At 46.2% G+C, this 15,481-nt stretch overlaps 1 protein-coding gene across 4 annotated transcripts in view; it reads right to left on the reverse strand.

Annotated features, from left to right (window-relative positions):
• LOC123746137 (AP-4 complex subunit mu-1) overlaps nucleotides 1-15,481 on the reverse strand; it is a 244,115-nt gene that overhangs the window by 136,907 nt on the left and 91,727 nt on the right. For 3 of the 4 annotated variants that reach the window (XM_045727433.2, XM_045727430.2, XM_045727431.2), the window contains one exon: nucleotides 11,611-11,685. The exons of the other annotated variant lie outside the window; for it this stretch is intronic. In XM_045727433.2, coding sequence (XP_045583389.1) covers nucleotides 11,611-11,685 — 75 coding nt within the window. The remainder of the gene's footprint in view (nucleotides 1-11,610; nucleotides 11,686-15,481) is intronic. 4 annotated transcript variants of the gene reach the window in all.

A 15,481-nucleotide genomic window follows, 5' to 3' on the forward strand; every position in this document is an offset into this window, starting at 1 on the left:
CAGGACGGCCCCAAAACTAAAGAGCAGGCCAGAGGGGAACGATGCCCAGGACAGCAAGTGAAATGGAGCAGAAGGAACCGCAACACTGAACGTAAGCAGGAGCGGCTCCGCCAGCACCACCCAACATGAGGTGATAGGACAATCCCCGACAACGGTCCCAGAACAACCCCGAAGGGAAGACAAACCAACCCTATCAAAGACCGAAGGACACTTCGCAGCGATAGGAAAACCAAACACCGCCCCCAAGACGAAACGTGCAGGTGGGAGACCAATAACGAACCCACCTGTACCAACACAAACGACGAGAAACGAACACCACGATCGAAAGCGCAAAACGCGAATCTAAAAACAGCGACCCCGCAACCCAAAGGAGCAACAGAACCAGCTCCAGCAGGGAAGAATGATACACGCATCCCCGAGGCATCCAAGAGGAGAACCACCAAGGACGAGAACCGCAGGAAAACAAACACACCCGGTCCGGAAAAGGAACAAAGAAAAACCGAAACCAGGACCGGAACCCAGCAAACCCGGTTCCAAGAAAAGGAATCAGGAAGGCAGGAGCGGCAGACCGAAAAGTCCACACCCCCCCCCCCACAGACGGTGCAACCCGAGGCCTGCAGAAAACCACACAGAAATCGCATGAACTCGGTACCAAAACGGAACACCGGAGAAGTCCAAAAGCAGGACGGGGAACATGGACAGAGGTCCACCGGAGCACCAAACAGGATAATCAAGAAGCACTGACTCAGATACACAAAAAAGTGTGGCATGGGGGAGGAAAAACTTAATTAGGTAAGGAAAACCACAAATACGGCCCAAGGAGAGGCCGGGAAGTAACGCACACGACCAACCACAAAATGTGTAGAGGAGCGCGTACATACCTGAGGGACCTTACAGACAGCAGGGTTATCATGAGGGTCTCGAGAAGATCTCTCCCTCGGCTATGTGAGGGTGCAGTCAGGCACCGAAGATAGGCAAGGAAAGTGTCCAGACAGGGAAAAGACCCAGGGATCTACAACGAAAACAAAAGCACCGAAATGCGGGGCAGAGCCCCACAGGACAACAAAGAACAAAAGATGGACAAAAGGCACTAAAGACGCACGCAAGGTGACCAAACACCACACCCAACACCCCAGTCAGGAGCCATCGACGCAATCCCGCCAAGCGGGGAAGAGTAAACAAGAATGGAACAGTGAACAAGGGTGGCGGAAGGAGTAGAGTATCCCAAGAAGATACTCGCTCCAAACGCATGAGCCTAACGAGAGAAGCAATGCTCTACAAAGTACCAACGACGGAACTCAAACCGTTCCGTACGTCCAACAAAAAGTCCTGCCAACCTGTGGGGAACTGAGGCAGAGCCCAAGCATATAACCAGCAGAGTAGCGAATAATAACTAGTCTACCGGCAAGTGTGGTCTAGAACAGACATTCGAGACACCATACCAACACCCAGTGCGCCCAACCCACACCATTGCTCGCCAACGATCACCCACAACTACTGTATATGCAACAAAAGATAAGTAGTTCCTTAGTGTTTGTGTTAATTGACCAATCTCCACGAAACAATAGAAACTGGGATAGTGGCACACGCCACCCGTGCAGCACAGTAACAGGCCCGGTGATGTGCGGAACCAATTACCATGTAACGTGGTGGTGGGGCCCCACTATTGGTGCAAGGGCAGGTTGGACATGTAAGTGAGTGGAAATGTATGTTAATCTTCTTGTTTGAGGAGCTGTTCACTTGAGACAGTTAAGCAAATCCCAGCTGTGTCTGGGTACAAGTGACAGGACGAACAACCCAGCGGGTTTTCCTCCTATTGGGGAGTGTTGTACATGCTGCTATGGCAGTGTGTCCACTCACAAGATGAGTGGCGCTGCCCAATAAACTCACCCCTCGGAGCAAAATTTAATTTAAATTAGTAGCTGCCTCGCACGGGCCAAGAGGCCCTCCGCAGGGCCATTGTACTTATGTCCGTATGCAGGTACGCACAAGGGGACACAGGAGGTAGTGAGCACCCAAAGGAGCCACAGACACCAAAAAGAACCCGAGTAATGGCAGAGGGAAAGGAAGCCAAAAGCACCAAAATGCCATGTGGAGGAGGCAGATGCCACCCACAGGAGCAAACAAGAAGACAGAGCCCAGAAGGCCCAAGAAACTGCGCAACCATCAACCGACAGGAGAGGCTGGGCCCAAGAGCCAAAGCTCAACCCCCGCAAGCACTACTAGGCAAGCACCCCACCAAAAGTGAGAACCAGCACTAGGCCAACAGAAGCGCCAGACAAGGCAACCTCACCTGCAGAGCAGACACACAACCGTGCCACAACACAGGCGAGCCAAGTAACATACTAGGAGCAGCGCTAAAGGTGTGCCCAAAAGCCATGCATACTCGAGGCAGTAGGCATAGTATGTACCCTTACCCGAATAAAATGCGAGGTCGAAGGAGAATACGGCCAGAGGTGCGCGCCCTGCAGAAAAACGAGCAGGACAAAGGGAGAACAAAGTGACATCCCCAGACATAAATCCAAAACACCCTCAGCATCCAGAGGGCCACGACCGGAGGGAGAAACGAGCAAGAAGCCGCAGAAAACCACGAGAAACGGCGCGAACACACGAGCATACCGCCCATAAACAAAACGCACACCGCGGCCCAGCACATGAGGTACGAAACGCACCACCCGTCCACCGGGAGGCGTGGCTCGTACACCAGGCGGACAACACAAATCGTACACACAACGTACAGACATCGTACAAACACCAGGAAGGTGTGCGGAACAAAGACAAAGAACGCCGAAACTGGAAGTAGAGACGACGCGAAAATAAAACAAGGTGAAAACGAAGCAAAAGAAAACAGATGATGGAAGGGAACCAACAAGGCTGACAAAAGACCCGATGGAACCACATCGAAAATCAACAGACGTTCCAATAATATTGGAAGGTACGAAGAGACTCGTGAACCAACGAGAACGCTTTGCCCGAAACGAATGCCCGAAACACTTTGCGTAATAGTGGCTATAGGCATTGTATGCACTAGCCCTATCGATAAATCCATCATTCTTTGTAAAATCTCTTGGACGTAAGTACCTTACCTAAATAAACATTTATTTTTATTATTTATTTAGAACCACGACAAGCACCCCTGACCAAGGAACATGCAGGTACAATGATACGAAACGGTTGAGGCCCTACGTACTAGGCCAAGATAGAAATCCATCAATGTTTGTTACACACCTTGTATGCATGTACCTTACCTGAACACTTTTTTTTTTTTTTTGTGAACAGCATCGCGACATAAGAGCAAAAAGGGTAAGGAAAAGAGGGTGAAACACACCCCCATGAATGACGGGACCGACGAACCCGAAGGAACACGGAACCGAACCCCGGGAGGGGTATACCCGAAAACAACAGGAACACAGAGGGAAGGAACAACCCCACTCTGAGGAACTGCCAGCCCCACACCAAAGGTACAAGGACCCAAGAAGAGCAAACAGGGCCGAGGCACCTCAGGTAACCCCTCCCTAACCCCGGGAACCTCTACGGCATGACCCAGGGCCGAGCCGCACCCCAAAGCCCCAGCTTAACAAGGAAAAGCCGGGGGCAGCCGTGCAAACACTAATGAAGGGAGCCCACTGGTCAGACCCATACGGCACGGCTGGAGGAACCGACTCGAATGCCTCCGCCGCCACTCCGGAAGAGGAAAACCCCCGAGACCGCCCGAGTCTCAACCCAACTAGACCCTGCCCCAACCCTGAAACCCTCCTATGGTTCGGAGCAGGAAGCAAGGGAGGAAGTGAGTAGAACAGAAGGGGAGGAACAAGAAGCGGAAGGAGCCAGAGCCAAAGCGACCCCCACCCCCCCAAGTCCAGACCCCAACCACCAAAACGGGGCAGCCTCGGGGCATCCGGGGCCGCAAACCAAGAGCGTTGCAGCAACACACACCCAGCAAGCAACGCCGCACCCGCCTGCACCCGATTATCAAGTTATGGTTTTGGTCAGACAAACAATCTTCGTCCACATCGTTTTTTTTTCTCCGCCAGTAACAACAACAAAAACATTATCAGGTACATGAAATATTATTAACAAGATCATAAACAAAAGAGCATCTGCTCCAAACATGCTACCTCCAACATCTGTAGTACTCAATCCCAACATTCCTCCCCTTTTAAATAAACTCTATCCCTACAGGTTAAGTCTATCAGGCGGTCGTATGACTCTTCCTGATTTTCTCAACTGGGAGTCCTGACCTGTTACTTCTGGGAAACATTCTTCTGAATTACTCCTTGTAGAGTCCATAGGGTTAACTGTATCCCTATTACCCTCTACTGCCCCTTGCTCTGCCTCCCAGTCTCCTGCAGGTGCTGCTATCCCTTCATTATTAGGATGGATATCACTAATTGCCCCACCCCCACCTGAAGGGTCTTCAAAATTCCCTGTGAACCTTGGCATGAGCTGATCGGTATGCCTTTTCCAATTAATGTTCCCAAAACTCTGCTCTTGCACAGTGAAGTTCCTGCGGCCCAGGACCTCCCTAATTTTCCCTTCCACCCTGGGCTTTCCACTTCCAAAATTCCTTGCATATACTGCATCCCCCTCATTAAACAACAATTCCTCTCCCTGAGCCAACTGACTGGCCAAGCTAGTTACCGATTTCTCTTTATTGGGATCTGTCTTTACTGCTTCCATGTGCACTTTAAAGTGTCTATTAAACAGTAATTCAGAAGGAGATTTACCAGTAGTAGAATGAACAGTTTTCCTTTGATTATATAAAAATCTACAAAGCCTTGTATTAATAGTACCTTCTGTAAACCACTTTAACCCTTCTTTCAAGGATCTCACTGCTCTCTCTGCTAGACCATTTGAAGAAGGATTATAGGGGGCAGGTGTTACATGTTTAATACCATTTTTCCGAAAAAATCCTCCATTTCCACAGAAACAAAATAAGGAGCATTGTCTGAGACAATTATGTCTGGCAATCCAAAATTACAAAATGTTTTCCTTAGTAATTCACAAGTTACAGATGATGTGGTGGAATTACACACATGCACATCCAGAAATTTGGTGTATGAATCCACCACCACTAGGTAATATTTATTATCCATAGGTCCCGCATAATCTACATGAAGTCTAGACCAGGGTTTTCCAGTGCATGGCCAAGAAAGTACTGGGGCCTGGGGTTTCTGATAATTCTTAAAGCAAATATGACAATTTTTTGTTACCTCAGCAATATCCTGGTCTATTTTTGGCCACCAAACCCAACTTCTAGCTTCTGCTTTCATAGCATTTATGCCATTATGGCCTACATGCAGCTGTTCCAAAATCTTACATCTCAGTTCCCCAGGCACCACCACTCTATTCCTATACAAGAGTACATCCTGGTGAATACTAAGGTCAGCCTTCACTGCAGCATACTCTGACAATAACAAATTATCATTCCAACCATATTTGACATTTTTCAACAACAGACTTAATTTAGGATCTCTACCAGTTGCCTTCCTAATAGTCTGGAATGAAATATCCTCAAAAGACATAGATTCCACCAGGTTAACATACTCCACTGGAATACTGGAATTTAATTCTTCTGTCACAGGCAATCTACTTAATGCATCAGCTACTACATTATACTTGCCTGGCCTAAACTCTAAATCATACTCAAACTGAGAGAGTAGTAATGCCCATCTTTGAATTCTAGCATTGGCATTAACTGGAATCTGCTTACCTCTGCCAAACAATCCTAGCAGGGGGTTTATGATCTGTTCTAGCAAGAAATTTCCTCCCCAGCAGAAAATACCTCAGTTTTTTTACAGTATATACCAAAGCTAAAGCTTCTTTATCTAACTGAGAATAATTCTGTTCCGCAGGAGATAATTTCTTGCTAGCAAAATATACTACTTTATCCTGACCATCTACTTCCTGTAATACACAACCCACTCCTACTGGGGAAGCATCTACCTCCAGTTTTAACGGGAGTCTACCTGTAAAATTAATGAGCACTGGAGAATTGATCAATTCCTGCTTAATATTCCTGAATGCATTTTCCTCTCTTGCTGCCCACTTAAATCTAGCCCCTTTTTTCAACAATTCATACAAGGGTGCTAATTTTGTTGAAAAGTTCTTCACGAACTTACAAAAATATGTAACCATCCCAACAAAAGACTGTACTTCCCCAACTGATGTTGGGGCTGGGGCATCTATTATAGCAGCTACATTTTTGTGAGGAGGAGTAAAGCCCTTACCTGAAATACGGTACCCCAGATATTCAATGGCCTTGGTCTTCAACGTTGTTTTTCCCTTATTAATCTTCACATTGTGCTTTTGCAAAAGATTCAAAACTTGTTCTAATCTAGCATCATGCACTTCCTCATTCTCCCCACATACAATAATGTCATCTAAAAAACTAGCCACACCTTCAATGTTAACTAACAACTGGGACATGAATCTCTGAAAAATTGCTGGAGACGAGGAGAGTCCAAAAGGAAGTCTTTTATACTTAAATAACCCCTTGTGGGTATTAATCACTAACAATTTCTGGCTCTCCTCCTCTACAGGAATTTGCAAGTAAGCATCTTTCAGGTCAATCTTAGAAAAAATTGTTCCCTTGCAGACCACTGACAACAACTCATCTATCTTAGGTAAAGGGTACTTCTCATAGTGTATGCGGTTGTTCAGTTCTTTGAAGTCTGCACAGATTCTCAAGGATTTCCGATCTGCCTTCAACACTGGTACAATTGGGGCTGCCCACTCACTATGTGTAATTGGCTCTAAGATGCCTTCTGCCACATGGTTTTCCAGGGCTGATTCTACCAATTGCTTGTAATGAAACAGCACTGTTCTTGCCTTGAAAAATTTAGGTGAAGCCCCCACTTTTCAGGTGAATTTTTGCCACCATGCTATTAATTGGCTTATCTGCCTCCACTGAATATTTGTCTAACATTTGTTCGGCACTTTTAATTGTTTTAACTATCGACAATTCATCTAGGCCCGCCAAGAAAATTCCCACTTTTTCCATGAGATCCTTACCACATAGGCTAGGATTATGTGAATCCACTACATAAAAATCCTGGACAATTTCTTTTCCATTATAACCTACTTTTGCCGACACCTTGCCATAGACCTTAACACTTTCGCGCTCTCGGCGCTCAAAAAAAAAACAATACCCCAGATGCTTTCGGCACTTCGCGCGCCTACGTGGTAAGACCGAAAAAGTGTACACTCTTTTGACTGTCCTGACAATAATTGAAGGCGCACGTATTTAAATTTGGTATCACTGTGTTCGCAATGAAATTGTCTATAAGAGCATACCTATAAAATGCCGCCCAAGCATAAGGAGTATCAACACCAAATAAAAAACTATGCAGATCACTCGCCGAGAGCGCCAAACAGCAACAAAATGTTTCCACTCTCTTAATGGTTGCGAAGCCTACAGTTGTCCTACATCGCTAATTTTGGTATCATTGGAATCGCAATAAAATTCTCTACACGGACATATGCATATGAATGTTTAATATAGGTAATTGCCCACCCACAAGAGTGTGTGAAGTGGAGAGTAGTTAGCCGCGAGCGCATTGGCGAAAACACAGGGGGGAAATCATGCTTGGAAAGTTTATACATTTATACGTTTCCTGACCCTACTTTTCTATGTACGTATTTCTTTTTTATACCAATGTGTTCGCAATAAAATTTTCTATAAGATGAAATGCATAACATTTGTACAAAGCATGTGTAAGAGAAGCGCCAAATATAGAACCACGTCGCTCAGTATGCGTTCGCGGCAGAAACGAACGCATTGTTTTCGTTCGTTTGATGTTTGTCATGTTTATACTTGTTGAAACATTTTATAATTTGTATGACAGTGATCGCAGTAAAATTCCCTACACAGACATATACATAACACATACAAATATTTCCCACGTGTTGGATATATCAACGGCTAAAGGGAACCCACTGCCACACGCCCGCCACACCCAGAGCCACACCCGCCACACCCCCAAACATACTTTGTGTTTTTTTTTTTTTACTCATAGAAGTTTATGATATAATATTCATTCTGGTACCAAAAAATTCGCAAATAAATTCTCTACAAAACGTATATAATCTGAGAGTATCCCCATCCATTTCGGTTAAAAAATGGAATTTATAGAAATATTTTTTCGATGGACGAGAAAATTAGGCTGTTATGCGGAATCGTAAGAAAAAACGGTGACGAGTTATCTCTAATCTAAAGCGCGAAAGTGTTAATCGGTACATTATCATAAGCACTTAAAGATTTTTTACCTGGTTTTACATTCAATTGCAAGGTATCTGCCCAATCTCTAGACAATGTTGACACTGCAGCACCAGTGTCCAGTTCCAAGGGAAGTAACTTCCCATTAATTACAAAATTCACCACTTGCGACTTCACTGAACATACCTTTTCTTTCACCGAATATAGTCGGTTTTCCTCACCTGCAGCTTCTTCAGACTGGTTACCTTCCTCTACTGCCTTGACCACAATACCACTACCTCTTCTTCCTGCATTCCCTGGTCGTCTCCTCTCCCAGGCCTTGTTGTTCCTGTTCAGATATTCCCTACACACTCTCTGCAAGTGTCCCTCCTTGTTACAAAAGTTGCATATATATGCACGAAACTTGCACTTGCTACTTATGTGCTTGTATCCACAGTGTGTACATCTGGTCTGGCTCTGTACGACCATAATTTCCTGAGAAGAAGTCTTACTTCCAAAAGCCCTTTCCAGGTTCAATATCTTCTCGAGCACTGTCCATGAAGTCATCGATTGTAGATCCAAATTTTCTGCTACCAGGTTAGGGAAATAATTCTCCTTTTCCACTGCCATGAACAACTGGTCCCTAACCCTGCCATCCAACTGTGCTCCGAAGATGCAGTGGTTAGCCAAAGCCTTCAATTCCGCAAATAAATCCTGTACGGATTCCTGCTGCTTTTTCGTCCTCTTCTGGAAATCCATCAAACTCCTGTGATATGATGGTTTCACCACATACTGACGTTTAAGCAAAGCAATCAAGTCTACATAGGTCTTCGTGTGCGGTGCTCAGGTGCACACAAATTTCCGAGAACACTATATGCTTCAGAACCCAGTGAAACTAAGAGTACCGCTTTCTTGGTGGCGTCCTCCTTAATCTCCCGGTACTGAAAGTTTGCTTCCAGCAGGCTGAGCCACAGGTCCAACGAGATCTTGGCAGTGTTTAACGGCTCGATTGACATGGTAGCCATGGCCACGGTGTAGCACAGTCCACTGTTATATGCGAAGCGTCCACTGTTATATGCGAAGCGTCCACTCGTCCACACGACGTACCCTGCACTGTCTTGATCCTCACACCACGTCTCGTACCCAGGCTCTCTGCCAGCGATGTTTAATTCTCGTCGCCACTGTTATGGTTTTGGTCAGACAAACAATCTTCGTCCACATCGTTTTTTTTTCTCCGCCAGTAACAACAACAAAAACATTATCAGGTACATGAAATATTATTAACAAGATCATAAACAAAAGAGCATCTGCTCCAAACATGCTACCTCCAACATCTGTAGTACTCAATCCCAACACCAGTGGCCTGGGTGAAGGAGAGCGCGTACCGACAACAATCATCGGACGACTCCGGGTCACAAGAACAAGGACCTAACAGGCAGCATGGCGGAGGCACAACAGGTGAGTGTCACCCTGAGACAAGGGGACAGATCAACCGTCAAACTAGCAGGACGCGAGGGGGACTCCGGGGACACATCTAGAGGACCACGGAGCCCCCGTGGGGTTTCCCAGGGCCCTTAGCTTTTCGTACACGCTAAGGGAAGCCCAGGCAGGGTACCGCGAACTGGCGCCCAAATCTACCAACAAACTGCTAAAGCTGAACCCCCGGGACGTGTCCACTCACGGGGGCCAAGCGGGAGTACCGCCAACAGAAGAATTCGAAAGAAATTCACCTAGAACAGGAAAGGGGGACCATAGTAAAAGCAGACCCCCCACCAGGCAAAAACAAAAACAAAAGAAAAACCCCGCAAGAGGACAACGTACCCAGGCGGAACAGAGCTGGTCGCTGTTAATGGTGAAAACTAGCTGTGCAGTACCCCGCGCCCCTACCAGTGACGAAAACTACCACCTACCCAGAGACAAACCAGGGCAACAAATCCCCAGCCGACTCCAAGGGAGGCCCAGTACCGAGCAGTAAAGGACACAGCGGAGGCAGAACCCAAGGTGACTTGTGGAAGGTGGCCCCAAGCCCCAAGGGCAGTACTTACAGGGCACCTAGACAAGATAGCCCTAGGCACATGCTGCCCGTGTACTGTGGAATCTTACTCCTGGCTCACACCCCACCGGTAGAGACAGTCCACACCACAAGGCACAGAACTGAAACAAAAACCGGAGCCAGAGGCACTTGACCAGCCAGTAATACCATCAGCCAAGAACTGCCAGTTGGATCGCCGGCGTGGAGGGTCTGGGGCTCCCTCTTCCCCCTCTCGGGGAGGGGGGGGGTTGCGCAGACGGTGGCGCGGCGACGTGATGACGTCATGCTAGTTTGATAATTTTGTTTGGGGAGTTCTGTCCACTCGTTCGGCTTTCGATAGCAATAATTTCACCAGAATAGGGGTTTGTTTTGGGGCGCCTACCTTTCTGGGTGCCTGTCCCGGTCGATGGCAGACATAGAATGCTCCCAATCACAAGGGGGTTTCTATAGGCCATTGCTCCTCGTGCCTCTCTGAGGGGGCCAGGTTCTGGCTCGTGGTCCCCGGTAGGCAAGAACTCCTAGCACTTTGACTGATGCCAGAAAGTTATACATATCCATTCAGCCTGGATAGCTCCAGGGAGCCGACGGGGCTCCCCCCAGAAACTGCCCTTTACCCTAAGGCAAACATGGGAGACAGAACACCCAAGCACACAAAGAGCGGCTGAAAACCAAGCAGTAAACGGCCTAGCAGGGGCAGAACCCAAGGAACTTGTGGAAGGTGGCACCAAGCCCCATGGGCAGTACTTACAGGGCACCTAGGGAAGGGAACCCTAGGTGCATGCAGCCCGAGTACTGGAGACTCACTCCCGGCTCACGCACCTCCTAGAAGACAGACACCACACTCTAGGTACAGTGCTGAAACAACAATTGGAGCCGGAACACACAACTGGTGCCTATAGCATCAGCCGAAGAACTGATGGGTGGAGAGCCGGCGTGAGAGGTCTGGGGCTCCCCCTCCCCCCAGGGAGGGGGGAGCTGTGCCGACAGCGGCGCGGTGACGTGTGACGTCATATTAGTTTGCTTGTTTTCAGTTGGGGAGTTCTATCTACTAGTTTGGCTTTTGGTAGCAATTTTAACCAGAATAGGGGTTTGTTTTGGAATGCTTATCTTCCTGGATGCTTGACCCGGTCGATGGCAGACACAGAATACTTCCAACCACACGGGGGTTTCTATAGGCCATTGCTCCCCTTGCCTCTCTGAGGGGGGCCAGGTTCTGGCTGGTGGTCTCTGGTAGGCTCTAGAACTCCATACACATAACTGATGCCAAAGTCTGACATTAGCATATCAGCCTGGTAAAGCTCCGGGGAGCCGACGGGGCTCCCCCCAGAAATATAAATATTTAGTGGATTGATGTTCTACAACTTGTACTGTAAGCCCTTACCTCTCTCTTGCCAGTGTCCACAGCAAAGGCAGACTGTTGTGAAGCAGTGCTAGGTGCAGACTTTTCCAATCCAAACTGTAAACATGATATAAGCAACTTCTATTACTGAGTTAAAATAAAAATGTGCACTATGAAAGTGCAGGCAATTCTCCCCCATTCCCAACCCATCCTCACATACACAAATATTTTTGTAATGGCTTTTTGTAATATATGTGTGTAACACTTTTGTAATATACCTAAAAGTAGTTACAGGATGAGATCTATACTCATAGTGTCCCATCTTCCCAATACTCTTTGTCATATAATACTTTGAAACTACAATGGTGTTGGCCTCCACCACCTTCTCACTTAGCTTGTTCCAACTGTCTACCACTCTGTTTACAAAAGAAAACTTACTAATATTTTTTGGCCTCCTTTATTTCCTTAGCTTGAATCTGTGTCCTCTTGTTCTTGAAGTTGCTGGTTTTAGGAATTCTTCTTTGTCAATTTTGTACATTCCAGTTATTATTTTGTAGGTGGTAATCATATCTGGTTGATACCTGGTTGATGGGGTTCTGGGAGTTCTTCTACTCCCCAAGCCCGGTCCAAGGCCAAGCTTGACTTGTGAGAGTTTGGTCCACTAGGCTGTTGCTTGGAGCGGCCCGCAGGCCCACATACCCACCACAGCCCGGTTGGTCCGGCACTCCTTGGAGGAAACAATCTAGTTTCCTCTTGAAGATGTCCACGGTTGTTCCGGCAATATTCCTTATGCTCACTGGGAAGGTGTTGAACAACCGTGGACCTCTGATGTTTATACAGCGTTCTCTGATTGTGCCTATGGCACCCCTGCTCTTCACTGGTTCTATTCTGCATTTTCTTCCATATCATTCACTCCAGTACGTTGTTATTTTACCGTGTAGATTGGTACTTGGCCCTCCAGTATTTTCCATGTGTATATTATTTGATATCTCTCTCGTCTTCTTTTTAGTGAGTACATTTGGAGGGCTTTGAAACAATCCCAATAATTTAGGTGCTTTATCGTGTCTATGTGTGCCATATATGTTCTCTGTATTCCCTCTGTTTCAGCAATCTCTCCTGCTCTGAAGGGGGAAGTGAGTACTGAGCAGTACTCAAGACGGGACAACACTAGTGACTTGAAGAGTACAACCATTGTGATGGGATCCCTGGATTTGAAAGTTCTCGTAATCCATCCGATCATTTTTCTGGCTGACGCAATATTTGCATGGTTATGCTCCCTAAACGTTAGGTCGTCCACCACCATTATTCCCAAATCCTTTACCTGCTGTTTTCCTACTATGGGCACATTTGATTGTGTTTTGTACCCTGTTTTATGTTTAGCCACTTAATTAAATGCGCCAACCGAGTACAGGCATACCTCAGAATAAGAGTTTAATCCGTTCCTGGAGACGCCTCGCCTTCCGAAAACTCGCATTCCGAAGTTAATTTCTCCATAAGAAATAAAGGGAAATGAATTAATCCGTTCCTGACTACCCCAAAAACCCCACATCAAACTAAATTTTTATACCTAATTTACCTAATTCATCTAAATAAACCTACAAAACTGTGTTCCAGTTATTACTTACCTTGCTGTCGAGTGCTGTAGGCGTATGGAAGATGGTGAGGAGGGGGGAGGAGGAGAGGAGTTACTGTTTGGAAGGGGAGTTACTGTTTGGAAGGGGAGTCCCCTTCCATAATCACATCACATAACCCCATGCCTTGTAACACTATGGATACCACTTCTCTTTCTAAATTTTTCAAACCAGCCCCTGCTTGCCTTAAACTCTTTCTTATCTGCATCACTCGTTGCAGGGGTATTCTTTAGAAGGTCTTCGTGCAACACCCTGGCTTTCTCACAAATAATGGCCTCCGAAACACTATCACCCCTCAACTCCTTGTCGTGTATCCAAATTAATAACAACTTTTCCACTTCTTCAAGTATTTGTGGTCTTTGTGCCGTTAATGTTCTTACTCCTTTTGCCACTTCAGCACCCATAATCTTATTTTTCTTCTTAAGTATAGTGCATATTGTTGATGTGGCTTTGTTGTACTGCCTACAAAGTTCAACAACACGTGTACCGTTCTCATGCTTCCGAATGATCTCTTGTTTCTCCTCTATTGTCATCCTCACATGAGCTTTCTGGCCTTTATCCTTACCACTGGCTTTCTTGGGACCCATGGTGAGATATATAATAACAAATTGTATAGACAAATCACCAAAAATCCAACAAAACACTGAAAATCCGCGAGAAGAATTGATGTGGGGGTAGTCACTGAGTGCGAGACAATAATAAACTGAGGGGCGGCGGGGCGGAGGGGCGACGATCGCTGAACCACCACGCGCTAGGTCGGCTGTACGCGTATCAACAAACTCGTGTCCAAACTCGCCTCCCGAAGTAACCATCGCCTTCCGAGACAAATTTTTGGAGTAAATACACCTCGCCTTCCGAAAACCTCGCATACAGGGACAATCGCATTCCGAGGTACCACTGTATTCTCGGTCAGCGGGAAACTGCGCCAACCGAGAAAACTTTTTTTGATTTTTCGGTACCAATTCTAAATGTGTACGAGGTTGGTTGTGTACAAATTGGACTCTTACGACCTCCAGTGAGAGGCAGCCATCTTGGAAAAAATTCCCAGAATGCCCTAGGGGCTGCTGGCTGGGTTAGTACTGAATGAGCAACCATCGGTGGTGTACGCGCCTCTGGCTCCCAAACACCTGTCCGATGTAGTGTTGAAAGATAACGCTCTGTCGGTGAAATTCAAACCTTATTGTTTGAAGAACATAAGGGTCATAATATTGGTGAGGCTAGGCGCAATAAGGACCTAACACAAAGATCGGATGCAAGTGATACAGCGAGCGTCTCCAGTTGTAGCTCTGAGCATCACCCTTGCAATCCTATGCTATCTACAATTTATTTAGATGATACATAGATGAATCGTTTTCTGCGTTCAGTGATGATCCATCTGATATAAATAGCATAGATGAACAGTGTTAGCGGCTACCATGGTGGTGTTTTCCATAGATATTTTCAAGAATACCTGAATCTCTTCCTAACTGATGGACACTCTTTGAGGCTAGCTGAATCTCTTTCTGACTGACGGACACTCTTGAGGTAAGCTGAATCTCTTCCTGTGTGGGACCATACAAAAGGATCTTTTCAAGACTACCTTACAAATTGATCTTTTCCTATAATCTTTTCTAAACTACCTTATGCTTTACAAGCTTGGCTACATACAACCTACAAGTACTAAAGCCAAGGGTGTACGTGAGTGCGTTATTTGCAAGCATACAGAATGAAGAAACAGGAAGCGAAAATTTATCTGTACCTGGTGCACTGAGAGCGAAGTTGCGCTGTGTACCATGGGCTACTTCGTTGATTATTACTCACTTCCGATGTACTGAGTAATTACCTAAGTGCAATTACCTAAGTGTAGTTACAGGATGAGAGCTACACTCGTGGTGTCCTGTCTACCCAGCACTCTTTGTCATATAATGCTTTGAAACTACTGACGGTTTTGGCCTCCACCATCTTCTCACTTAACTTGTTCCAACCGTCTACCACTCTGTTTACAAAAGTGAATTTTCGTATATTTCTCCGGCAGCTTTGTTTCGTTAGTTTAAATCTATGACCTCTTGTTCTTGAAGTTCCGGGTCTCAGGAATTCTTCCCTATCAATTTTATCGATTCCTGTTACTATTTTGAACGTAGTGATCATATCGCGATCTTTTTCTTCTATCTTCTAGTTTTTGCACATTTAATGCCTCTAACCTCTCCTCGTAGCTCTTGTCCTTCAGTTCTGGGAGCCACTTGGTAGCATGTCGTTGCACCTTTTCCAGTTTGTTGATGTGCTTCTTAACACTTTCGCGCTTT

This window comes from Procambarus clarkii, chromosome 78, assembly GCF_040958095.1.
Source record: "Procambarus clarkii isolate CNS0578487 chromosome 78, FALCON_Pclarkii_2.0, whole genome shotgun sequence".
Taxonomy (NCBI): domain Eukaryota; kingdom Metazoa; phylum Arthropoda; class Malacostraca; order Decapoda; family Cambaridae; genus Procambarus; species Procambarus clarkii.